Below are 26,723 nucleotides of genomic sequence, written 5' to 3' on the forward strand. Positions count from 1 at the left end.
AAAGGTATACAAACATTTGAGCTGGTTGGATTTATTTTTTGTCTTTATTAAATCTCAGGAAGTGGTCCTGCTGTGGGCATCCTCCTTAAAATTGATACCAGCGCTTTTATTTTGAATGTGTGCTTGTATGCTTTGCCCACTGCAAGCGATATGAGTGACTTCTGCCAAATAATACCACAAAAAATAAAGAAGAAAGAAAAACATGGTATGCAATAAAACATGTTAATGACATGGATTGTGAACAAGTTTGAAATTTTATTCAGATCTGAGGCCTTATTATAAACAAAAGTTCAAAAATATTATCATTATATTCACAATTCTTTCAAATTTAGCAAGAACCACATATAATCAGTGACACAACCGGTAGAGTTAGAGGAATATAGTCATTTCTTTGAAAAAAAACAAAGTATTCTGAAATGATAGCGTGATGCAGTCAGGGGTAAAGTAAGGTCTTCTCAAAGAACGGCATTCTGAAAAGCTGAAAACGATTAATAAATGATAAAGTCTCACAATCCAATCGGCATCAGAACTATTGACAATGTGAGATCCTAAAGCGGCCTCACTCTTAAAAGTAAGAAAAACTTTACAGGGAGCAACTTTCTTTCGTAAAAGACAGCCATTTTTCCCCAGGAGTTTTGATAAGACCAAACTTTTTTTTTTTTTTTAATGACATCAGAAACAGCAGTATGCGACATTACGTGATGGCAGAGCTTCAGTTCATCCTTTGTCATTTTTTTTTTTTTTTTTTTTTAATAAACAGGACAGGGGGAATGAATGAGAGAAAGAGGGGGAGAGAAAGAAAGAAAACCAAAGGGGAGAAGAGACGGTGAGAAGGGGGGGGAAGAGAGAGAGAGAAAAAAAAAAGAACTCCTGGGTCACCTGTATGGAGAAAAAAAAACAAACAAACAAAAAAAACAAACAGAGGAGACAGCAAACAACAAAGAGCAACATAATAATAGAGAAAACAAAGCACCATCACAATAAACTAGCTAGTCATAGATATCAATATTTACTAAATAATAAACGATATTGTGCAGCACGCAAGATAGACAGCGCACAGTGTGCTTTGAGGCAGCAGCCAAGAAAGCTTTAGTCCGCGTCTGTGAATACCCATGTGTGCATACCTGTGTGGATCAGCATGCTTGCATTCCAAAGGTTTCTCCATGTAATGATCTGCTAGGGCAGGGGTGCTCACACTTTTTCCGCATGTGAGCTACTTATAAAATGACCAAGTCAAAATGATCTACCCACTACAAAAATCCAAAACATATACTTATTTATAAATATATTGAGGATTCTTTATATCTACAATGTATATACATGCATAACCGCAATATCCAATATTTCACAACACAATTAACTATGTAAATTTTTTGTCATTACCTGAGTTTACTCTGATGACTTGCACTGAATTGAATCAGCCAGGGATGCATAGTCCGGACAGTAGCTGCTGACGGCCAGGTTTAAGAGAAAAAACCGAGAGCTAAAAATTGGAGTTAACTCGCTGACTAGCTTGTCAGTTTTACTACACTTCGCGCCGCTGTTTGCGCATGCGCAGCGACCTAAGCGTCAGAAAAAATCTGCTGTCATCTGACTGGCTTCCCTGTATCAATCAAGTGACGGGATGGATGATAGGCTGGCATCTATTTTTTTTTAATGCCATGCGATCTACCAATACTACCTTTGCGATCGACTGGTCGATCGCGATCGACGTATTGAGCACCCCTGTGCTAGGGAGTGTGGGGGGGCCACAGCCCCGTCCTCCAGGGTGTGAAGCGGGTATGGAGGAGATCAAAACTCCAGACATCCAGAGGCCCCCAGAACACAAGAGACCATGGAAGACCAACAGAGGGGCAGCCGCGCCACTGTTCCAGTAAGAGCTGAGGAGAGTCCCAGATGAGGGCTCGCCCAGCAGCCGCGGAGCAGAAGTCAGGGGGAGTTGCAGTGACGCGCCCGTGAGCTCCGCCGGCCCCCAGCTGTGCCTGAGTGACCGAGCCCCAGGCCGAGAGGCCGGGGGCACCCCACCTCCAAAGGGGCCCGAGCGAGCCCCAGGCCCCAGGCCCCGACAAGCGGCCGCCAAGGAGTGAGCCGGTGTGTACCCGGACGCCCACCCCCAGACACAAAGAACCACCAACACACCGACACCTGAGGGAGTCCGCCACCGGCAGGGGAAGTGGTGGTGGGTGGAGATAGGCCTCCAAACCTTGGAGGGCCTGAGGTGTCCCCAGAGAGGTGGCGTCTGATACCCAACCTGACATATAGACACAGACATACAGGCACACACAGACACAAACATCCATTCCCACCCTCATGCTCTCATATGCACTCACTCCACACTCAACCAACGTGGAGACAGACATAAAGAGACGCTGTACACACAATCACACTCCCCAAGCGTACTCTACAAACCGGGTCTAGGTACCCTTGCCCCTGGAGGGGGGAATTGCACCAAGACCAAACTTGACACAAAGCACTAAGCTACACTTTCTGTCAGACATTTCCAGCAGCAATACTTGGTTGGTTTAACAGAAAATCCCACTGATGTACAGCAGGATTCATGGTGTCCCACAAGGCTTAGAATGGAAAGGAAATGGGACAGAGGAGAGCTTGCAGTTTGTTTTTTTCTTAAAGTGGAGCCAAAATGTCACCGTAATTTGGCGATTTCAACCATTCTGCCTTATCATTACCAGTGACCGTGCACAAAGTCCAAAAAACGTTCTGACCTGGCTGATAAATATCTTTTGCTCTCTGTGCCACCTGTGGTCTGAGTAAACCATCGCACTAAAGCAAGGTTTTTAAGGCGGCTCCGTCGCAGTAATGACCGGCCTCATCCTGCTCAAGTCTCCTTTAATATTCCTGAGAGCCACATGGCCAGCAGTTGGTAGTGTATACTTTGGACTGATATAGTGATTCTAAATGAGAATGAGTTGGTGCTGAGGCCAAACAGCGACTTAACAACAACCTTGTAGCCTCCTGAAGGAGTCAGACAAGACAGGTGACCTATTTTACCTGCTGATACGCAACTACAAGAAGTCATTTTGGATATCTCTCCTAACAGGGAGGCCAGTGGCTTCTTACTGGGCAGCGACAGGAACCGACCTGAAGCAATTAACGAGTGAACTCTTTCTCCTTAAAAATGGCATTTGACCACCTCCATCGAACCATAGAGATGTGGTTCAATGACTACTAGAATAGTTTCCATGTTTTTCCAACAGCAGCTGCATAGGCAAAGACTAACCCGTCTATTCTCTGATGCAAACCCAGACATGTTGTTCTATAAGCATGCCTGAAATATACAGAAACTACTCTTCAGGGGACCTTTCAACAGGGTAAAGAGTTAAGAAAGTATGTCAGACTCTCCACTACATCAGAAAAGGTGATACAGGAAAACCAATTTTTCTTAAAATCGAGACTTTTCCCCTGTGCGTATTTACTGCAGTATATCTCTCACACCAATCTTTAGCTCTAACCGTTGACCTATTGTTCACTGGATAGACTAGCAATCAACATTTTTATCCTGGCAAAAACAAGTATTTAAGAATAAATTACCATCTCAGTTTTATCCTCCCACAGACAAAAAATGCAGAGCCTGGTACTATAATACATTTTGAGCAGTGTCTCACTTACGTTCTGTTCTCCCAGTCAGTCTAATAAGGCATGGCAGGGAATGAGAGGCCTGCCACACCGAGAGAACTATATACAACCAAGGAGAGTGGGGGAGACTGAGTCTGCTTTAATGGGGAGTTTCAGCCTGCTGACTGAGACTCGTACCAAGTAAGCCTGCACTGGCTGGTTTATTGGGCTAACATAAGCTGACAGAACACCTGATTGCAGATGCTTGTGTAAAGATGGATTACATGCACTAACACCTGGTGCACAGTGTGTGTGTGTGCTTGTGTGATGAAGGGAAAACAGCAGATAGCTCTTGGAGAGATGCTTCGGTCTCATTTCAAAACACCACCTGAGCCCTAATCCCTCAGTACATGGTGCTAATTCACCATGGGACGCCCAAATGCTCTAGGTGGGGTACAGCACGCAATCCACACAATCCATCAAGTGGGACTAGTCTGAACTTTTTCAGAGTGCAAAATATTAGATCATTTCCCACAAAGGTTTATTTTTCCCCCTGTCCCCATCATTCACAAATATGTTTAAATAAAGACAAACTGAAAAGTTGTTTTTCAAGATAGTCTATATCTTTATTTACTATGACAACCATACCTAATGCCTAAGTCCACTCAATTACTTTTTACAATTTGAACAATTCAAGAAAAAATACTGAGAAGAAAAAAAAAATTGAAATTGAATTAAATTAACAGAGGAAATCACTTCTTCTTCTTGGCAACATCATTTTCTTTGTTTCTTTCCTGGAAACCTGAACATTAGTGTTGCAACAAATAACACTAGAGCGCAAGTGGGTTTTAAGGAAAAGGGTGTTGTGTGTTTGTGTGTGTCTGTGTGTATTAAAGCATATCACTCTCGGGAAACCCAATCTGGAGTTTCGGGAGGTTGTACACATTTCTGACACGCGTTGAGCCATGTAACGACAAACGCGCTGCATCTTCGTCGTACGCCGATAAACAGTCGCGTGGTTGAAATGTCTTTGCTTCGACGCTTTTTGTATGGAATGTAGAAACTGCTCTTTTTTGTTACACCTGTGCTGTTCTCCTTTAATGTTCCCATTTTCACCTTCATCTGACAGTTTAATGCCTCGCACTTTGCTCGACTGCTTCTCTGTAATGCTTTGTTCTCCTTGTAATTAAGTCCCTTGTGATATCTGGGCTAATGTTAATGCAGTCACAGAGCATCCCGCAGCCGGTGCTACTCTTTAAGTTTCATTACATATTTCGCTGCACTTTCATTCTGCAACAAATAAACATGAGACCGATGAGCCTGCGCATCCTCAAAATCTCAGCGACGAGGCACCGATGGTAGAGTTTTACTGTGAACAGGTTACGTTTGTGGGAAACGATAAATACCGATACAGCTGAGGCTGATAACAACTGTGAGGGGCTCCTTTCTGTTAAATAAAGGTAAGAACGGTCACACTGGGAGGAAACGGTGATAAAAGCTCAACAGGTTCGACTGTGGCTCAGAAGCTTCGTCAGCATTTTGACTGATGACATCAAGCATAAGCAAAAAGCTTCTTGGGTAATGGCATCACTACAGCAAACATTTCTGTAATATTTAAATATATTCAAAAATTTCAAATGAAGGCCAATCAAACATTACATCGCTTATTCTTTTAGACATTTCTACCATTAATGTATAATATGTTGACAAGGTCAAATGGAATGCAATTAAGCACTAATGCGCTAACGATTGGTTATTGCTGTCATGTAATTTGCTAGTCGTACTTTCTCTTGTCAAAGCTGCTGAATTATACACTCAAAAGCTGCTTTCTGTGAGGTTTTTTTTTGGTTTGGAGGGTTGATAAACAGGGATCCACCTCCTGACTTGTTGATTGGTTCTTTTGTGAAGATCAAAGGATCCTATCATGGGCTTGGTTGGGTTAAATAGGCTGATTGATAGGTTGCTGTGATTAACTGGATGCTGTCAAAGTTCCCCAAACAGACTCAGATCTGAGATCGGTTTCTCTGTTTATACTTGATTTTTTTTTTTTTTTGAGAAGAGAACAATTCAAGAAGACTTCACCGGTTTACATCACCTTAAGACTTATTCAAGTGGAAAATAATCCTTCAAAAGGAGAGTGCAAAGCTACTAGAGCGGCACCAATGCAGCAGTGGTATTAAAAGTGGGACTTGCACTGAAGCGTTACTGACTTCAGGTGTCTCGTTACTGACTAATTTCTCAAAATGTATGATTACTCTTTTTATTTAGAGGAGATCTGTGCCTGGTGGGGAACCGTCTTCATCCTATCTGTTCCATTTGGAAGGCCGGCTGGTGGAGTTAGTAGCTTGGTGGCTTGGTTGTAGATTGGTGCCTGGCTCACTTGCGGGGTTGGTGGATGTGCTGGTTGATGTGCTGGGCAGGGGGAAGCTTGGGGACACCAGGCAGGGGCTTGTTGTGGGCCACCTGGGCAGCAGCTGGGGTGAAGTCCTTATCACCCTAAACATAAAACGGTAAATAATAAACAGCAAATGAGGACAAAGTTGAACTAAAAAGAAAAGCTAAGCCACAAGGCTAGTAGTGTAAGGATAAAACAACATATACAATCTAAAGAAGACTGAAAAAATGTATGTGTGTGTATAGAACTCTGTTCATAACCAGGTTTGTGTACTTTATCCCTGCGTGAAATAATACAGTATGTGGACCCTTAAATCCTTTCCCACTGATCCCCCTGAAGATGCATGACAGGTACAGTATGGAGCACTCATCTGCTCTCCAGGTTTAATCTATTATTCCAAGAAAAATGCACATAAATAGCCTTGGTTCCTCTAAATCGGATCAAGTCACAGAATTTTAATCAGCAACTTAGGGGAGAATCACAGTTGGATTTCGTCCTCCTTTTGTTGTTATCCTCACTCCTTACTTCTCTATCTCTGCCAGCGTTTCGTTTCTCGCTCAGTTTGTCCCGTTTCTTCTACCTGCTCCATCTGCTGTTGCCTTCTCTTTGTGCTTTGCTCTCTGAGCAATAAAACTGCACTTGCACACAGGCATGAGTGTGAATAGGAGATTTTATATACTGTACAGTTATATAGGTTGATGGTGGCTGGTGAGCTCAATTAAAGCTGTAAAACTAAGCGCTCAAAGTAAGAATGAAAAGCACATACAGTCCACTGCTGTGTGCGTGACTGACTGGATTACTGGCCATTTGAATTCTTCCATCTGAAATCTTTGCGTTCATTTAAGCTGGCAATTTGCTGATGCCTTCTCGTTCATCCAGATGTTACCATATGTGAGTGTTACGCCATCATATAAATAACAGACATGGTTCCTTGACAGCCTCATTTCTTAGGATGTCCACATGGACGGACTTATATAACCCTTTTAATCAACCTTCTGCAAACAAACACAGCCTGTCTTTCTGAGCTTCTTGCTGAACTTTACTCACCCACCCCATCCTCGCCTGACCCTAATCCGTTCTGCTTAATGTGTTGGGCTTTTTTTTTTTCACTGCACGTGTGGCTGTGCACTGGTTTTCCAGCAAGCTGGTGTTTGTGTGTAGGTGGGCGCACAAAGTGTGCATGTGTGTACTTCTTTTATTTAAAGAAAATTCCAGAGTTGACTCGAGGGGATGTGGATGATATTAACCTCCAATTACCCTTCACTCTCTTCTGAAGCTCAAAGCTTTTTCCACGAATACCTCTGTCCTACTGCAGAGGTATAGGAGGGAATATAACAAATTAACTGTCTTATTGCAACACGCTGTGAAAAGAAGTGAGGGCGACTGGCATCTCTTAAAATGACAATGCCAACAATCAACAAAAATGTAGCCTATTTTCAGATATTTAATCGAATTAAAGATTAAAATGTCTGTAATAAACATCATCAAGCCCAAAAGGCCTGTTCTCATGTTGGAGGAACAATGTCCTTTAGACTGAGAGATCAAAGTGGAGATTTTTGGCCATAATGCATGGCACCACATCTCATGATAACCAAACAAAGCATATCAGTGCGAACCCTTCATGCCAACTATCAAGCACAGTGATCATTTGGAGGGGTGATGATTTGGGCTTGTTTTGGAGCCATATGACGTGGTCACCTTGCAGTCACTGGGTCACCTATAAACATCTCTGTATACTGAAGTACACAGAGTACATTCTAGAGTCTGATGTGAGGCCATCTGTCCAAAAGCTGAAGGTCAAAACTGGGTCATGCACAGGTGCAAATCTACAACAGAATGACTGAAAAAGAAAAAATCAAGGTGATGCAATGACCCAAGGAGGTCCAGGCCTCATCATGATCTTAAGAGAGCTGTGCACAACTGAATGCCTGCAGATGTCAAAGACCAGAAGCAAAGTTCTTCAACAATGATTTCAGAGACTGATGGTCAGTCAGAAAACCATTATTTCAAGGTTTTCTTGCTAAAGTTGGTTCTGGAAGCTACTAAATTATTGGAATTATTGGTGTAAACCTTATGTTTCAGGACTTTTGACAGTTTTCGGGGGGGGGGGGATGTGTGTACAGAAAAAGACTTTGTGGTGTGATCTGATTACAGGTAAGAAGAAGAAACAAAGTCTGAAAAAAAACTTACTCTGGGCGTTTAATAATTGCTCGACCTGTAATGGTATTTCTTCCTTTTTTTCTACTTTCTTCTTCAGCTAGTCATTCTTTAGATGCTTTACTTCCTGGTAATAGTTCTATTATAAAAAAAAATGCATTTTAGAAACACATTCAGCTACTGAATGAAAAATTGAAGGTACATAGCCAGAAGGCATATTTTTTTGTAGGCTAAAAAAAAAGGGGGGGGGGGGGGGAACTCCCTGGAGACCACACACACACTGAAGTGTTTCACTTAACTCTTAAAAGGCTTTTCTGAGGCTTTGTGCACTGCTAGCCTCTGGGCTTGATGGCAGTGATAGGGGCAAATGGGAAGGCTACAGGAGGATCGGGGGATAAATGGGATGCCTGCCACCTTCTGATATCACTGCAATCTTCCGCAAACAATCTGCCTGGTCTGACACACACACACAAAGCGGGGAACGAAGCCATCCAGCCAGTCAAGGACACTTTTCACACAGACACACGCACACATACAGTCAAAAGAATTAAACACAAACAGCTATTCACAGCCTTCACCTGCTTTTCAAAGCAGCAGGTCAAGGCTGTAAAAGCCTAAACAGACTCTGGCACTGATGCAGTTAAAGCCATATGTGGTTAATACCCAGCATTTTGCAGTAAAGTGAACTACTAGTCAATGTGCAGCTTGCAATTTCCAGTTTTGATTGGGCGTGTGTCAGAGAAGCAGCTTCAACTCTGTGGTCTTTTTTGCAGAAGGTTTTGGTGCTGCACGGTGGCACCGCATTTTATTAAACCAGATTCATAAATTACAGATAAGCCACTTTTCCCTCATCTCATTTGGCACCAGTATTTTCTCGATTTTCTTTCCCTCCCCTGCTTTTTCTCCCATCTCTCTGTCTTGTTCTGCTGAGCCTCTATGGTCCCTGTAGAACCCCTGTCCCAGATATAAACCACATTATAATGCTTATTTCAACACCACTGGTGGTCTGTATTAATGTGTGTCTTACCTTTGTAACCACTCCAGACACAATCACAGGGGCCCTCGGTGGACTTTAAAGAAAAAAACACAAAGGAGACAGAAAAGAGAAATTAGAAAGGATTTTTTTTAAAAACAGGTCAATAGCACAGCTGTCTGCATATAGTTTATGCCAACATTTACATAAGTTTGCCTACATCAAATAAATAAGGAACATCCCAAAGGTGCCAAAAACCTACAACACCTACCCACCCACTTACCTACCTACACACACACACACACACACACACACACACACACACACACACACACACACACACACACACACCCCGGATGGACCTGCCAGCAGCTTAAATAGCTCCCATTCATTCTGGCCAAACACTGAGGCTCACAGCTTCTAATGGAAAGGAAGAGGGGAAGGGAGGAGGGAGTAAGAAAACTAAACCCCTGAAAGAGAAAGAGAGCTAAAGTGAAGCCTGGTGATGAAGATGAAGAAAAAAGATTTAGGGAGGAGGAGAAAAAGGAGAACAGAGAAAAGTGAGGACAGGGAGGAAAGAAAGGCGATGAGGGGTAAAGTACTGTAGAAGGAGGAGGAGAAAGAGGACAGAGAGACCCAGGGAGTGAAATACCTATATAATAACAAACTGTTAGAGGAGAGTAAAAGAGGATGAAGGAGAGAGGCAGGCGAGCGCTCACTCAGACATGGAGGGAAGGGATGGAGGCAGAGAAAAAGATGAGGAGGAGGAATGCGGAACCCGAGGTAAGTATCGACCTTGACATGACAAACGAGTGCCGTCTAATTTTACGGCATAGTCACCCCTCTGGCTAAAAGTGCAGTCAAGTTAGCCACCTTCAAAACTCCACTTAAGGACATTAACTATAGCAGCAAGCATGTCCAGCTTACAGCTTACCTCATTACCGGCCTAATTTAGATTGAAAAAAGATGAAAAGTTTTGGACACACACTTCAAACTGCAGCCTCAGCAGTCAAAATACAAACATTTTCAACCCATCTGCTCCTTTCTATTTAAAATTTTTTTTTTTTTTTTATGATTCGCGCACAACTTTTCCAATTAACAGTTGCAGATTTCCAACACATCTGTGAAACATCGGATTTACCGATCTACATCTAGGCACTCATCTTAATGAGAAAATTCACACCTCGGTATTACATTAACGCCTAGATACGTCGAATATCATTGATTACGCCATGCTAGCCACTTGTCAAAAAGCGAGGTTGAGAGGTTCTCTATTAGCAATTCAATTAAGTGAAAACGTAGCACATTAGCACCGCAAGTGTTCCTTATTCTAATCAACACCAAGTTAGTTAGGTTTTTTTTAAGGCTAGCTGGGGAGCAGGTAGAGGGTAAATCAGCAAGTGAAGATGAAAAAGTGCTTTTCAGAAGATCATCTCAAACAGTTTATCCTGGATGTTAACTCTATTTATAGACGTAGAAATAAAAACATGTAACATATGCACAGGAGTTGTTTTAGCCCTTCTGGCTCATCTGAAGCGACAGTCAGATGCAACACTTGGGTTGAAGTGAATAGCAATGCTCAGTTGGATATGTATTCATATAGTGACACAGTGTGGACTCATGCTGAGCTGTCTCTATTGTACTGAGTGTCCCTCTCCAATGTGCACTTTGAGGTGAAATCCTGAAATATTATACAACAGACAATAAAGTGAGAGCTATTTAAAAAATAGATTTAAGAGAAAGGTCAGTGCATAGAATTAAGGAGCAATTATTGTCTCTCGCAAACAGAGCCAAAGGGTGTCTCTTGCTCCTGGCATCAGGGCATCATAACAACAGAGAGCAGACAGATAAGACATGTCTAGACAAACTGGGAGTGGTGGTGGGGGGTTAAGCTGTAAAACAGTCAAGCATTTGGCTCCTTCAGGTCTTAAGAGTTTTGTTTTTGATCGGACTCAAAGAAAAATAAGCTTTTTGCTCAACTGGCTAAACACACAAAACTTTGTTTTTTTTCTCCTTGGGAGTACGCTCACGTCTGGAATGTGGCTTTTTTCCTAGATCCTTGGCCAATATGTTGCTACCAGAACAGTTTAAATCCACCTCGGCACTCGTTTTCTGGTGATGGGACATGTTTTACCAAACGATATTCTTTCATTTGATGACGGCGGAGGTCTTCTCCAGTCTGGTGACTGTTAAGGCAACACCATACAAGTCAGATTACTTCAGCTTTTTTGTTTTGTTTTTTGGACCAACTCAAAGAGGCTTTAGCCAAATTCTAAGATAATTCATTAAAATTGTTAATATTGGTTTGATTTTCTCATGCACAACGTATATTTTAATCAAATGGTCATAAATAACAGGCAATGCAGACTCATCGCCTTTCCTGTAAGTGCGCCAACTGTGCTTACATCCGAAGTCATGCAACCCACCCAAATGTCAATTCCGAGTCGGGAAAAACCACGATCAAACCACGCGCTGACCCTTGGTGCCCTGTGAAAGGGAGTGTTGCCATTCTGGAAGAGACTACTCCCTTCCAGATAGACATGTTGCATCAGAGCATAAAGGTGATCACAGGCAACAGCTCTGTATTGATTTTAAGCAACTCTCCCCTCTAATGGAACAAGCAGACCTAAACCGTGCCAACAAATGCCTCTCCCAGCCTCGGATCTCCTCACTGCAGGGCCAAGGGTTCCGATTTTCCCTGTAATTTGCAAGCTGTCTGCAGCCACTGCATAATCACCAGCTGCAGACAAACACTAATGACAGGTTTTAGTCACACTTGATAAACAGATAACAGTCATTCAGTTTAAGACTTATTAATCAGAGATTAGTAAAACCACACCATGGCAAGCCCTGATACCTTGATCTAGATCCCGCACAAAAGCATTATCCTTCAGATTAGACTACTGACACCTTTGTAATCTACTCTATCTGCACGGGGAAGAGGAACGACAGGAGGGCAGAGAGAAGGAGAAATCAAAAGTGACAAAGACCTCTTTTTTGGTTTTCTGTGCGCAGGAGGAATGTGGCCGCGTTCACAGGCAGGATGAGTCTGCAGGGGGCAGTAGAGAGCTGCGTGGGATCTTGGGGAGGCTTAGTGCCAGGAGAGGGGAAGAGTTAGAGGAAATAGAGAGAGGAACAGGGGAGGAAAAGAGTGACGGAGAGTCAGAAATCTCAACTGTTAAGTCAAATGTGCAATAATCCATCTGTGTGACGTTTTTCTTTAACCTTTTTATTTTTTAAGCATTAAAGCCACTGCTACTTCTACCCCACCCATTTCTCTCTCTGCTTCAGCAGAGCAGGAAGTTTGTTGCCGTGGGCGAGGTGCTGGTTGCCATAGAAACTAATGCCTGTTGCCCATCTTCCCTCCTCTTCCCCCTTATCTCCCTCTCTCTCCTCTCAACTTTTCACCATGAGCTGTCAACCTACTGCACGTCTCACCACAGCTCCTGCATACAGTGTATGTGTGCAGCGACTGAGTCGATCTTTTTCCGAGTCTCTGGAACATATCCCCCTCTCACCACAACCCGTAGTGCAGCCGACGCAAAGCCGACTTTCCTCCTTGTATGTAGTTTATAGACATTCAGCTGAGAGTCCCATCCAAAAGATGTGCAAGAAGTTCGTAACGCACCAAGTGGCACTTTTTCCACCCCTATTAAACTTCTCTGCTTCTCTTACTCTTGTAATGTACATCACACTGTACCTGAATGTTTTACATAGTGGTTCCTGATGGCTTACGAGAACAACTTTCACACGATTATGGAGCAGGAAGCTCCAGCTCGGAGGCCAGCTTTTGCTTCCCCTTTCTGGCCTTTTTCCACTCGTTCCACCCCTTCTCCATCTCTTACCTGTCCTTTTTCCTATCTTCATACTGCCACAGCACCCCTTACCATACAATAATAATCCCCTCCTATCCTAATCCTCTCCTCTCCATAATCCCAGCCACCTATTTCTTTCCTTGCTTCATCTGTCCATCTCAGCTAGATTGGGAGAGGCAGGTGTTCCCCCGACTAAAACGCTCCACTGGCTGCAACTAATACAAAATTTACCCAGTAGCCACCTGCTAGACGTCCATCAGCGTGACACAAAGAGGGACTGACAGAAGTGCGTGTGACCAAGAGCTGCACTGATTGTATTTAGTGAGTGCACTTACTCTGCCTCTCTTTTTGTAGATGTGCTGACAGGTAATCTTTAGATCACAACGAAGAACGTGCACCTGCACTTAAAAAAGACGAGAGCAGGCAGGGCAGGGTGAAGAAAATGCTCCATTTTCCTAATTAGTGCAAAAAGATGTGATCTTTCTACACTGTAAGCTCTGCAGGCAAATTCCAGATATTTGCCTGCAGATTCCAGATATTGTTGTTTGTGTATTTCTAACTGTGCAAGTCCTAAAGTCATGATGCGATGCAAGGAGATGATGCAAATAGGACTGGATAAAGAATCGTAAAGGATCCTTTGTACTGCACCGGTGACAAGCAGTTTGTTTTTATATACTCTCAAACAACATGACAAACTAAGGAAGTACATAGTTGTTAGGCTGGAATAGCGCCGATCACCATCTACAACATGTATAAAGTGCAGTCCGCGTGCTTTTTTGTACTTGCGATAAATACTTGGCCTCAATTTTTAAACTTTAATGCCCTCTCTATTATTACCACCCGTCATCTTGGCAGAAAAGAGAAGACGGCAACAGGAAATGACTTACTGGTGCTGACAGGCTTGATGCTAGTCCTGCTTTGAATTACAGGAAAAGACTCAACCAACCAGCTTTGCAGATGAAGACCATGCAATATGTCATTTAGTGTGCGTACGTGTGGAAAGTTGTGCACAGAAAATTTCCTGACAGTTGGCAATGTTCTTGAACCCTGCTCACTGCTGTGCACTGCCTGTCACTTCCCATTTACCACCTCTTATTAACACACACACGCACACACACAGATATGTGGTGAGAATATGCCACCTGTGCTGATACGCACACAGCTGACGTACCCTTGTGAATATTGAGGAGATGTAGGAGAGTGTACAAGCACAGATTCAAAGACAGACACACGCAGCTACCCGGAAAATAAGGAGCAACTTGCAACGACGCCGTTGCAGAGCGGAGAGACCTCAGCACAAGCAATGCAATTCAAGCAACAAAAGACGAACATGCTAATGCGGAGACGGAACAATTATTGTCTCTCGCAAACAGAGCCAGCGTGATGTAAAACATTAAAACCGTGCCTGTTTATGGCAAAACAATAGCGACTGCTGAATAGGCTGTTCGAGTTAATGCTGTAATTATGCAGTAATTATGTTGTTTACTGAATTAGCTGGCGACAACACATGAAAAGTCTGCCGCGGAACTGCCTACAGTACAGCCTTACGGAAAAGCGAAAGCCGCTAAATGCCTTGGTTGGCAATTTGCAGAGCGTGTTTGTGATTAGCAATTTACAAATCACCACAGTTAAAGGCTGCACACAGACTAACAGATATGTGTGTACTTAGGTTTTATTAAAAAACCCCCACAAAAAACACATGATATGACAAAGCCTTTCACCACTGAAACACTGCACATTAGTTTCATCTTGAATCCCCGTGCAGCCCTTTAGTGTCTTATCATGCACTTTCATCTTTCATTTTGCCTGCACAATGCTTAGTTTTTGCATATCTGTGCAGTCATTTCATCTCTGTATTTGTTTTGCCTGCCGCTTTGATAGTTATGCGTCACTGTGGCTACGTCGCACATATCTTCTGCCATTTCCGTCTCTTTGTAGGTCTTTTGTGGTGGTTTCGATGGTCCTTTGATTGACTTTCTGTGGTTTACAGTCACCTCAAGAGATCCCTCTACCCGAGCGATGGCTCGACTGCTCGGGTCTTTCTCTAAAGCGAGCGCGTTACCTGCTGCTGATGTACTCCTCGCTGTCATCTTTCTGCGGTGGTTCTGGAGCAGGAGTTGGCTGGTGCTTCTGCACTATCCTCATACCGCCTGCCTTTACTGGAGCACACCCACACACAGAGAGACAGAACACGTATGCAGTGATTTGCCAGATCAGCTGAAAGAATTTGTCCAAGGTCTCACTATCAAAACAGGAAATTTAAATAGATTAAAAAAGCCACTTTAGTTGTGTTTGGAGAGTTAGGTGACTTGGGCCTTTTGACTTTATAGCCAGGGTTTGAAGAAGCAAAAATAAATGAATTTTAAGAATTTTGTTACATGCTGACATAATCATGTCTGTGACTTGCACAGAGGTCGGTTGTAGCAGTTGCTGGACGACTGTTCTGTGGTTGTCCTTGATCTCGGACAGCCTCACACACTACAAGTTAATGAGTGTGTTGTGAGCTTCCCGCTGATAACAGGTTGGGTGCGAGGTGCACTGGTTATCTTACTGTGTTATCAGTCCTGCAGCTGCTGTGGCCCACTGCCCTGCCTGCTACTGCTTATGTCCACGTACACCTTTTCCCGTTTCTGTGCAGCCTACATGGCTGAAGCCTCGAGCCCATGGCCTCCACGTCACCGCCCGCCATTGAGCAGCTATTAGCGGCAACAATGAAACTAAAACCTTTCTAAAGGGCCGGCGATCCTCACCAATCGCTACAATGTCAGCAATGTGATGTTGCAAGAGCCCACGCAAATCAGGAAGTAGGGGAATGTGCGAAAGACAATTACGGCAAATTATTCTAAACGCAATCTGGACACCACAGACGATTTATAGTCTAAGGCATCTGCCAGTGTAAGGGTTGCATAAGTATTAATCATCACCATCATGTGATCTTTTCTCTCCTTTTTTTGATCTGAGACATTGCACAAACAAAAGGCCTTCAGATTCATAACAGGCTTAAAAAAAACCCACCCCCAGCACCACAGCACAGGGAGCTTTACCTGCAGGGAGATGACCGCCTTTGGTTTCGATTTTCTCCTTCGGCGGCGATGACATGCTGCCTGCTCAGATGTGGGGGTCTGCTGCGGAAACCGAGCTGAGCCTCAATTTTAAAGCCTTTCCCGCTTTATTCTGCCTGAAAATGTGGACTACACTCAAGTCTGGATCGTCAACGTGGCTTTTTCCTGAGCATTGTTTGGAAGAGATGCGTGGTGACGTCGTGCGGAGCCGTAAAAAGCGCGGTGACGTCAGTCGTAAAAATCTCAACTAAGGTATTCGGGTTGTTAAAAGATTTACCAGATTATTATTATTATTATTATTATTATTATTATTATTATTTCCGGTAATGTATGTCTGATTTATTTGAGCAAGAAATGCCAGTTACGAAAGCAAAGCTATCAGTAAAGCACCGCACATCATTAGGAAGGTCTTTGTGAGTAAACATGACATAGATCTAATTGAGCTCATGATTTAATCTCTGCCCTCATTACTGCGCAAATGTTGTAAAAGCAGTAAGCGTCCAGGCTACACAAATAAATGAAACAAAATGAGTATCTATAGTAGATCTCCACCTACACAGCCTCTAATGCAGTGTAAGCAGTCATCGTCTATAATGAAGCAGCCTGTTTTCATTTCTCACCAATAAACTGTGATGCTGAAGCAACGATCAGCGTGCAACTGCTTCAGCTTGTATGTCTGCCTGCATGTTTGTTAGCGGCCGAGCGTCCGCACTTTCTAAGATATCAGATTTTTGTGACGGTAGATACCAAAAACAGCTTGAGCTGTTTGGTCAACGTCAAGTTGAATGTCACACCAAATGTGAAAAATCAGTAAAAACGTTACATTACCCACAACACTTTATGTCTTAAAACTTCACAACAGTGCCAAGGCTTTTTCCAGTACAACACCCTACAATGTCACAATGATGCCATAAAATTTATCAAAATCCCACATGGCAATAATATATCTTAAAATCTTACAGCTTATAGAAATGAAAGATTTCAGCCAGGCCTGCTCCAGTCATATGGGTAAAGATAAAAAAAAAAAATACACAATTTTATTATGTAAAGCTTCAAGGTCATAGGCCAAAGGTCAGAAATCAGGGTGATGTTATAAAAGGCAGCTGACGTCAGCATGTTGTAATAAAAATGTCATAAAACATCAATGTTTTAGTATAACCCTTGCCCTTTTTGGGGGGTGGGGTGTATGCAGAGTAGAATTAAGGTTTTCATTCAGTTGTCTGTTGTATAACGGAGTAAATACTAAAACATAATAAAATAAAATAAATCAAGGAGGAAAGTTGCAAATATCCATCTGTTTCTGGTTTGTGGTGTTTGGGTGGTTGCCCATCTGTTAATTTACAGTCATCGTGAAATTATAAGCATCAAGGTTAAAATAAAAATAAATAAATACAGCATTGTGGATTGTGGGATTTATCTGAGAAGTGATGAGTTCAGTAAATGCAACTGAATTTTACATGCAAATTCACATGATTACAGTGTGGGTGTGAGAGGGAGAGAGAGAGGGAGTGGTCACAGTGATGCATGCAGGCCAATCATCAAGCTAATGGCATAATTGCCGTGTCAAGTGGCAGCTGTGTTCTTCATTCAGACCATCAGAAATGCGTTCACCGCACACTCTTTCCATCCATACTCATGAATTCGAATGAGTCTCAAAAGTGTACACACCCACATACTGAATGCAAATACAATCATACATATCACACACCTGTTTTTCACATATTTTTGATGGCAACTGGTATTGCTGCACGTAGACACACACACACAGCTGATGAGCAATGGGTGTTGGCAGAGGAGAGATGGTTAGCATCACATTTGTCCTCAAAGTGGGATGCAACTCCTGCCAGGACATTAGTCCCCAAGGAAGCTGTTGACAACCAGTCAACAGGCCAGCAGTTCACTCACAGGTTCACTCGCAGGTCAGGACTCACAGGTCTGCTGATAAAATGATGAACTGTGATGTGTAATTTACATGTTTTGGCTGTAAATCAAGAAAACTCATTCTGACTGACAAAAACAGCCAGCGAGACAATTTGTAGGATTTCATTTCCCACATTTGACCAATGGATAGAAATTTGCCTAATTATTTCAGAAAAGTTGCACTACAAATATCTGATAATCTTTTAAAGCAAAGATGTTTTAAGTTAGTACAAAACTGTCATACACACCAAAATACTAGTTTCTAGTTTACTTACATGTTAGAAATACACTGCTCAAAATAATAAAGGAACACTTTTAATCACATCAATTAAACTTCTATATTGATCTGCCCAGTTAAGTAGCAGTGGGGGCTTTTAATCAGTTTAGCTACTTTGGTGTCTGATAGTGTTCCACTCATGCATTTTTCTATTCAGGCATGCCTTTACTGCATTGCAGAACTGTTTGGGATTGTTGTCACAATGAAAAATTAAGGGATTGTCACATGTTTTGTCAATCATATGCCAAACCATGACAGAGCCTCCACCATGTTTTACAAATGTGCATAGAAACTGTTGTACCTCAAAAAAGAATAAACATTTTAGTCCCCATGCAGCTCTTCTCTGTTCATTGGAGCAGATACATCTGCTTCATGCAGATCGAAGATCTAAGAACATCTTCAGACCTAAGATTATTCCATCTGCCATTCACTGTCAGGAAACATTCCCAGATGTAATTGAAGATTTGGTGCTTGCTATTTAAATGCAGCTTACAGTGCTTGCAGTGATAGAAGCAAGTGAAAGTCATCTTTATATCATGCTTACTTCCAGCTCTAAGTGCAGGCCAGTGCCTTACGTGTGTGAGTCTGAGCACATGAGGTTTTGCTTTTCACTGCACACGTGCACAAACGTATGAGTGTGCGTACATATGTGACCACTAGATGGAAGAATGCAGCTTTACATCATCAGAGTAGTGTCTCCAGTGAAGTATGTGGGCGTTTGTGTCCTGCAGGATTTATCATCACTGTCATTCTAACAAAGCTCAGGCTGTGATGCCCCAGAAAAACTGAAGAGTCACTGCACAACTCTAAAGGAAAAGACAAATAGAGAGCTCCACGCCCAGCTCATTTTTTCCTCCCTCTCACACTTGTGTGACACTCTCCCTCCACCCTTCTTTCTGTTCCTTGCCTTTTTCTCTGACTTTACACACGACTGAGAGCTAGGGAGAGCTTTCATTACTTAGGTGAAAATACATGGCATGCATTCAAATTGCCATAGGTGAAATCCTCTTCAGAAGTCAGTGATCTCAAACACCTGCCCGTGGCTGATATCAGTGTGTGTGTGTGTGTGTTTCCTGGGCCTTTGAGAGGAGAACTCTCAGTGATGCTGTACAGAGAGACAGAATGAGGACATCACAGGTGAGTGAATTTGTTCAACCTGACAGGGGTATACACTCTCTCTCACACACACACACACACACACACACACACACACACACACACACACACACACACACACACACACACACACACACACACACACACACACACACATATGCAATCATGTCTCTGACATACATATTTTCTCTCTTGCTCTCTCTCTCTCACTCTCATGCACACACACACACTCACAGTGATGTAGCTCTGTGGGAGCCAGCTGGGTCCTCTGCAGCAGCACTATCACACATGAACAACCAAGGGTTCTGCTCCGCTCTGCAGCATTGACTATTCAATACCTGACATGGTGCCTTTTGTTATATCGTGTGAGTGTGTTTGCAACATAAAACCAACCACGGGAGCTTGTACTTAGTTTCATGAGCCCACGGCAGTCACTGTCAGTCTGAAATGTGGGTGAAATGTGAAGCGAGAGAGAGAAGAAGCTGAGCAATAGGCACATTGATTACCAATAGCATACTGTGAAGCATTATTGGGCATCACTGCTTTGCGCCCTTTGTTCTAAAGGTTAAGCTCAAGTTTACTTAGGAAACAGTGAATCAGTTTTTCTCAGAACAGTCAGCTGCCTCAAGAGTGGTTATGCCCTGAGGTAACTTCATTTTAATGGCAAATGAGACTCCTACATTTCTGTGGTTTGGAGCTATTGATGGAATCTCTTCTGCATGATTAAAATAATTGCAAGCAATTGAAAAATAAACACTTTTGTGTGGAATGGACACGTCTGGGATATTGATTGTTAACCATGCTAACAGCAGTCTGTGGGCTGATCAGTTTAACAGTTTCAGCTGAAATATATCAACAACCATTGCGTTGATTGCTTTTTTGCAGACGTTCCGGGACACTTCCAGAAGATTTTTGCCTGAAGCCTTTCCTGCACCTGTTGTTCCATCAGTTTCACTTAAAAAAAAAAAATCAATATCATGCCATAAAATTAGGTACACATCTCTTTGGCTTATTTGCAGTTTCATCATTTTTCCAATAGCCAAATATACAAATGGGCTCTTTTTTAGCTTCTTTTTAGCTCTTTTTTTTTAGCCTCAACCTCAGCCTCAACCTTATGCTAGTTGATAATTAAGTAGTTACCATAATAACATGTTGATAAAGGTTACTGTCAGTATGCTACCAAGCTGATGGTGTGTCATACTGATTTCAGCATATTATCTGTGACTTTTTACAGACAGTTTAAATGAATATGTCCTGGCTTCACACACCCAGAGGCAATGAGCTCACCTGTTCCCAGTCACCTCCTCTCTGGCCACCACTTAAGGTGGTAGTTTGTCTTGTTTAAGTTCAGTCTTTGCTGGATTGTTGAACTAACAACAGTTACTAAAGCTGGCTCCCTTGCTTGTTGTTGTTTTGGTCTGCTCATCCATCATAAATTACTTACCTTGATGCTCCTTCTGTGCAGATCATCTGGAGGCTTCTTGTTCTGACAGAGATTCTGACGTAGAATTGCCTCTCTGTCTGGAACCTGCACTTCGTTATCAGAAACCCTTAGATGAACTGTTGTTATCCTTTGTGTTAACAATAAACTTGTGGCCATTACAGAATATTCTTTTTTAGACAACTTGTGTGTAACATATAACTGCTAGATGTCAGTAGAGTGCAGATTGCAGTATTCTTACACCTTCCAATCTAAGTGCATAAGCCTAGCTATGGTAGCCGCTGTAGGACAAACACATTTTAGATCAAACACATTACATTTAGACTGTACCCCCTAACGGCCATTGTCGGCATATTTCTTCTGCTGTTTGTGTAGAAAACATTTTTGTACACACTACATATTAACATTTCACTAGATAAGTGTTAATTGAGGCTTCGGACACAGAGGCAACTGGCAGCAGTTACCGGGGTGGACAGATCCTCTGTACTAATGAGAGACAATGAATGAATGAGCTCTGTTGAGCCAACCATCCCTTTAACGTTAACTAGTAATGACTTCATGAACTTCTTCACAAATAAAATTTTTATCATTAGAGAAAAAATTACCAATAATCATCCCACAGATGTAATATTATCTACAGCTACTCTTAGTACCATTGATGTTAAGTTAGACTCTTTTTCTCTAATTGATCTTTCTGAGTTAACTTCAATAATTACGTCCTCCAAACCATCAACGTGTCTTTTAGACCCCATTCCTACAAAACTGCTCAAAGAAGTCCTGCCATTAATTAATTCTTCGATCTTAAATATGATCAACCTATCTCTAATAATTGGCTATGTACCACAGGCCTTCAAGCTGGCTGTAGTTAAACCTTTACTCAAAAAGCCATCTCTAGACCCAGCAGTCTTAGCTAATTACAGGCCAAACTCCAACCTTCCTTTCATATCAAAAATCCTTGAAAGAGTAGTTGTCAAACAGCTAACAGATCATCTGCAGAGGAATGGTTTATTTGAAGAGTTTCAGTCAGGTTTCAGAGTTCATCACAGCACAGAAACAGCTTTAGTGAAGGTTACAAATGATCTTCTTATTGTTAGGTGTGGCTGTGTGCAAACAGGAATAGGACCCAAGGTGCAGACTCCGGAGACAGAACTTAAACCCAAACAGCTTTAATGCTGAACTCAAACATAACATAACTGGGGAAAAAGGTCAAAAATAAACTAACACCGGCGGTAGTGATGGGACGTTCTGTATCGAGGCTTCGGAGCGTGTGTCGAGTAGTGGAGGGGGCGTTTCCGCGAAGCGCGTATCGAGGCTTGCTTCATTTATGGGAGGAGCTGAAAATGATGACGTCCGAAGCCTCGCTGCCCGGCTGTACCACGTGACTGGTTCATGAAGTGGTTCGAACTTTGCCGCGAGATATGACAGCGATATAAACCCCTCAGACTTCATTCAAAAATGTGGGTGTTTGATGGAGAGTTGCGGTTAGTGAGAGTTTGGAGACAGTTTGGAGGTTTATGAGAGTGAGGAGAGAAAGTCAGGAGAGAATGGAGCCAGCTAAGAAGAGGAGGATGTCCTCCCCTGTGTGGGAACATTTTGATCTTATTCCTCCCAACAAGGTATTTCTACAGAAGATGTATTTTCATGATACTGATGGTGCAATACAATTTATGTTGAGCTGTCTTGACTTTTGTACAAGGTGAAGTGTTTGCTATGTGCCAGGGAGCTGGGATATAACAACAACATCCATGCTTAGGCACTACAGAGCTTTGCATGAGAATAAGGGGGACACCGATCGTGGAGCAAGACCAGGTGAGCCATCAAATGCAATGATAATATAGGATGCAGTAATGTTACTAAATGATATAACAATATTATACAACTGTTATAAGTTACGTGTGTGCTATTTATATTTGTGCTTTATCTTTATTGTCTTTCCTCAGGAGAACAATCTCAAATAGATGAAGACCTGGTTAGCATGGTGATTGAGGACTCCCAGCCATTTAGCATTGTGGAGGACAAAGGATTCAAAAGATTTGTTAAATCATTAAATCCTAGCTATGTTCTCCCCACTAAAAAGGTCATAAAAGCAGTGAAAATTTAGTTTTTACAGAATAAAATGTGAACAGGCAGGACTGAGGCTCAAAGCCTCAGTGTGTAGCTGTCCATACCTCAACGTTACAAAAGCACAACCACTGTCCACACCCCAACCACACCTCACCTCACAGTAAATGATCATTTCCATTTCAAGCATTTCCAAATAATCATTTCCCATACTGCCACTATAAATATACACAGTATACTGCCATCACTACAATATACATGTTTTACACACTCCTTTTGTTGTTGACATTTACAGGCTGTGTGCAAAATGCCACACTCTTCAAATTCATGCCAGCTATTATTTTTACGTCCAGTAGGTGTCCTGCTAGAGCAAATGAAGCTTCATGAAGCTTCGCGTTGGGGTGAACCAATTGGATGAAAAGCTTCAGTGCTTCATGGGGCTTCATCTGCCCATCACTAACCGGCGGAGTGACAGAACACACAGCTTGGTAAACGGTAGATCGCGACACAGACACAGAGAAACACTGGGCTTAAATACACAGAGGGAGCAATCAGGGAATGGGTAACAGGAGGGAAACACAGCTGGGACAAATCAGAACTGACGAGACCAAAGAAGCGTAAACTGAACACACTGAGATAAGACACAGACCTTCAAAGTAAAACAGGAAACGCATAACACAGACTGAACAAAGACACAGGCTCATAAGCAGGCACTACAAAGGGAACAGAGACGTGGGAACAGGGCAGACACAAAACACTGACTGAACACGGGGATATAGGAACTTAAGATACACATAGACGCGAACTAGACAAGGGGATGCAGGTGATAGGGGAGACAGAGCAACTAAAGAAGACAGAGACCTAAGCCATAAGACAGAACTCAAAGAAACCAAAAACTAGACAGTATAAATAATATCATAAACTCAAAAACCCTGGGTCGACGACCCAGGCATCCTAACACTTATGGCCTCTGACAGTGGACTCATCTCTGTGCTTGTCCTGCTAGACCTTAGTGCAGCATTCGATACTGTTGACCATAATATCCTATTAGAGCGATTAGAACATGCTGTAGGTATTACAGGTACTGCACTGCAGTGGTTTGTATCATATCTATCTAATAGACTCCAGTTTGTTCATGTAAATGGAGAGTCCTCTTCACACACTGAGGTTAATTATGGAGTTCCACAGGGTTCAGTGCTAGGACCAATTCTGTTTACATTATACATGCTTCCCTTAGGCAGCATCATTAGAAGACATAGCATACATTTTCACTGCTATGCAGATGACACCCAGCTCTATCTGTCCATGAAGCCAGATAACACACACCAATTAGTTAAACTGCAGGAATGTCTTAAAGACATAAAGACCTGGATGGCCGCTAACTTTCTGCTTCTTAATTCAGATAAAACTGAGGTTATTGTACTCGGCCCTGAAAAGCCTAGAAATATGGTATCTAACCAGATTCTTACTCTGGATGGCATTACCTTGGCCTCCAGTAACGCTGTGAGGAACCTTGGAGTCATTTTTGACCAGGATATGTCCTTCAATGCACATATTAAACAAATATGTAAGACTGCGTTCTTCCATTTGCGCAACATCTCTAAAATTAGAAATATCCTGTCTCAGAGTGATGCTGAAAAACTAGTTCATGCATTTATTACTTCCAGGCTGGACTACTGTAATTCATTATTATCAGGATGTCCAAAAAACTCCCTGAAAAGCCTTCAGCTAATCCAAAATGCTGCAGCAAGAGTCCTGACAGGGACTAGAAAGAGAGAGCATATGTCTCCTGTTTTGGCTTCCCTTCATTGGCTTCCTGTTAAATCCAGAATTGAATTCAAAATCCTGCTCCTCACATGCAAGGTCTTAAATAATCAGGCCCCATCATATCTTAATGACCTTGTAGTACCATATCACCCTATTAGAGCACTTCGCTCTCGCTCTGCAGGCCTACTTATTGTTCCTAGAGTATTTAAAAGTAGAATGGGAGGGAGAGCCTTCAGTTTTCAGGCCCCTCTTCTGTGGAACCAGCTTCCAGTTTGGATTCAGGAGAAAGACACTACTTTCAAGATTAGGCTTACAACTTTCCTTTTTGCTAAAGCATATAGTTAGGGCTGGACCAGGTGACCCTGAATCCTCCCTTAGTTATGCTGCAATAGACGTAGGCTGCCGGGGGATTCCCATGATGCATTGAGTTTTTCCTTTCCAGTCACCTTTCTCACTCACTATGTATTAATAGACCTCTCTGCATTGAATCATATCTGTTATTAACCTCTGTCTCTCTTCCACAGCATGTCTTTTATCCTGTCTTCCTTCTCTCACCCCAACCGGTCGCAGCAGATGGCCGCCCCTCCCTGAGCCTGGTTCTGCCGGAGGTTTCTTCCTGTTAAAAGGGAGTTTTTCCTTCCCACTGTCACCAAAGTGCTTGCTCATAGGGGGTCATATGATTGTTGGGTTTTTCTCTGTATCTATGAAGCGCCTTGAGGCGACTTTTGTTGTGATTTGGCGCTATATGAATAAAATTGAATTGAATTGAAATGGGAGGGAGGGTTGGACACGAATATGTCTGGATCTGTCTTTGGTGTTTCTTGTCTTGTCACTTCCTGTTTTATTTTGATAGTTATAGTGTCTTGCTTTAAATTTTACTTCCCCATATCCCCTGATTGCCCTTCTGTGTGGATATATAGTGCCATCTTTCCCCTTTGTCCTTGTCAGTGCTGTTTCCATGCCCCATATGTTTCTTGTAGTTGCATTTACTTTAATCTATAATTTGTGATTCCCTGCTAGGTGTCGTGTTTCACTTTAAATGTGTTGTATTTCATTTTAAATAAATAAATAAATGGCTCACCTTTTGTTAATTTTCTGTCTGTATCCCCCCGTCTGCATCTTGAATCCTCCACTTCACACTCCACACATTCGGCACAATTTGCAGACTGGGAAAATGTCATAATGTCAACACTTGGCAATACATTAGGAATGAAAAAAATTATATAAACCAATTAAATATTTTGTGGTATTGTATCTCTATAGTCCAAAGTAACCTCAAAAACTCTGGCCGCAGTTCATCTTTAGTGACTGTAGTCTGTCTGTCTGCTGTTTACCTCAGCTGGTCTCCATGTCTATTTACTCTGGAGTTGGTTGTAAAACCTTATGAAAGAAGTCTGATAGGAACTGATGAGTCAGCGAAACTCATTTCTGTCCAATGACAGCACTACCGAGGTGAGTTGCTCTAGGATATCCTGAAATTTTCTGTCGGAAAGCGCTGCTGTTATTGATGCTGTTAGCCTCTGTTAGCTGCTGTTAGCCGGCATTAGTGAAACTGCCTTTGATGTAGATCAGGGGTGCTCACACTTTTTCCGCATGTGAGCTACTTATAAAATGACCAAGTCAAAATGATCTACCCACTACAAAAATCCAAAACATATACTTATTTATAAATATATTGAGGATTCTTTATATCTACAATGTATATACATGCATAACCGCAATATCCAATATTTCACAACACAATTAACTATGTAAATTTTTTGTCATTACCTGAGTTTACTCTGATGACTTGCACTGAATTGAATCAGCCTGGGATGCATAGTCTGGACAGTAGCTGCTGACGGCCAGGTTTAAGAGAAAAAACCGAGAGCTAAAAATTGGAGTTAACTCGCTGACTAGCTTGTCAGTTTTACTACACTTCGCGCCGCTGTTTGCGCATGCGCAGCGACCTAAGCGTCAGAAAAAATCTGCTGTCATCTGACTGGCTTCCCTGTATCAATCAAGTGACGGGATGGATGATAGGCTGGCATCTATTTTTTTTAATGCCATGCGATCTACCAATACTACCTTTGCGATCGACTGGTCGATCGCGATCGACGTATTGAGCACCCCTGATGTAGATCTAACATTGTTGGACACTTGAGTGAAATGTAAGCCTAACACTGG

The 26,723-nt window shown here is 42.4% G+C and overlaps 1 protein-coding gene across 1 annotated transcript; it reads right to left on the minus strand.

Moving 5' to 3' along the window:
- Positions 1–4,174: 4,174 nt before the first annotated feature.
- On the minus strand, positions 4,175–16,165 carry dap (death-associated protein). Its single transcript, XM_080864767.1, has 4 exons — positions 15,958–16,165; positions 14,976–15,072; positions 9,153–9,195; positions 4,175–6,069 (listed from the first exon to the last, which is right to left on the minus strand). The coding sequence occupies exons 1-4, from the start codon at positions 16,010–16,012 to the stop codon at positions 5,950–5,952; spliced, it is 315 nt and encodes a 104-aa protein (XP_080720893.1). The 5' UTR covers positions 16,013–16,165; the 3' UTR covers positions 4,175–5,949.
- Positions 16,166–26,723: the final 10,558 nt, after the last annotated feature.

The sequence above is a fragment of the Rhamphochromis sp. 'chilingali' genome (assembly GCF_963969265.1).
Source record: "Rhamphochromis sp. 'chilingali' genome assembly, chromosome: 18".
Taxonomy (NCBI): domain Eukaryota; kingdom Metazoa; phylum Chordata; class Actinopteri; order Cichliformes; family Cichlidae; genus Rhamphochromis; species Rhamphochromis sp. 'chilingali'.

Bases quoted from the DNA above. Each gene is read 5' to 3' on its own strand.
- dap (XM_080864767.1), bottom strand. From the start codon at position 16,012: ATGTCATCGCCGCCGAAGGAGAAAATCGAAACCAAAGGCGGTCATCTC. The intron at 9,196-14,975 runs GTAACGCGCTCG...TTTTCTTTAAAG, and splicing joins GAGGAGTACATCAGCAGCAG to TCCACCGAGGGCCCCTGTGA. The intron at 6,070-9,152 runs GTAAGACACACA...TTTTATGTTTAG, and splicing joins TGTCTGGAGTGGTTACAAAG to GGTGATAAGGACTTCACCCC.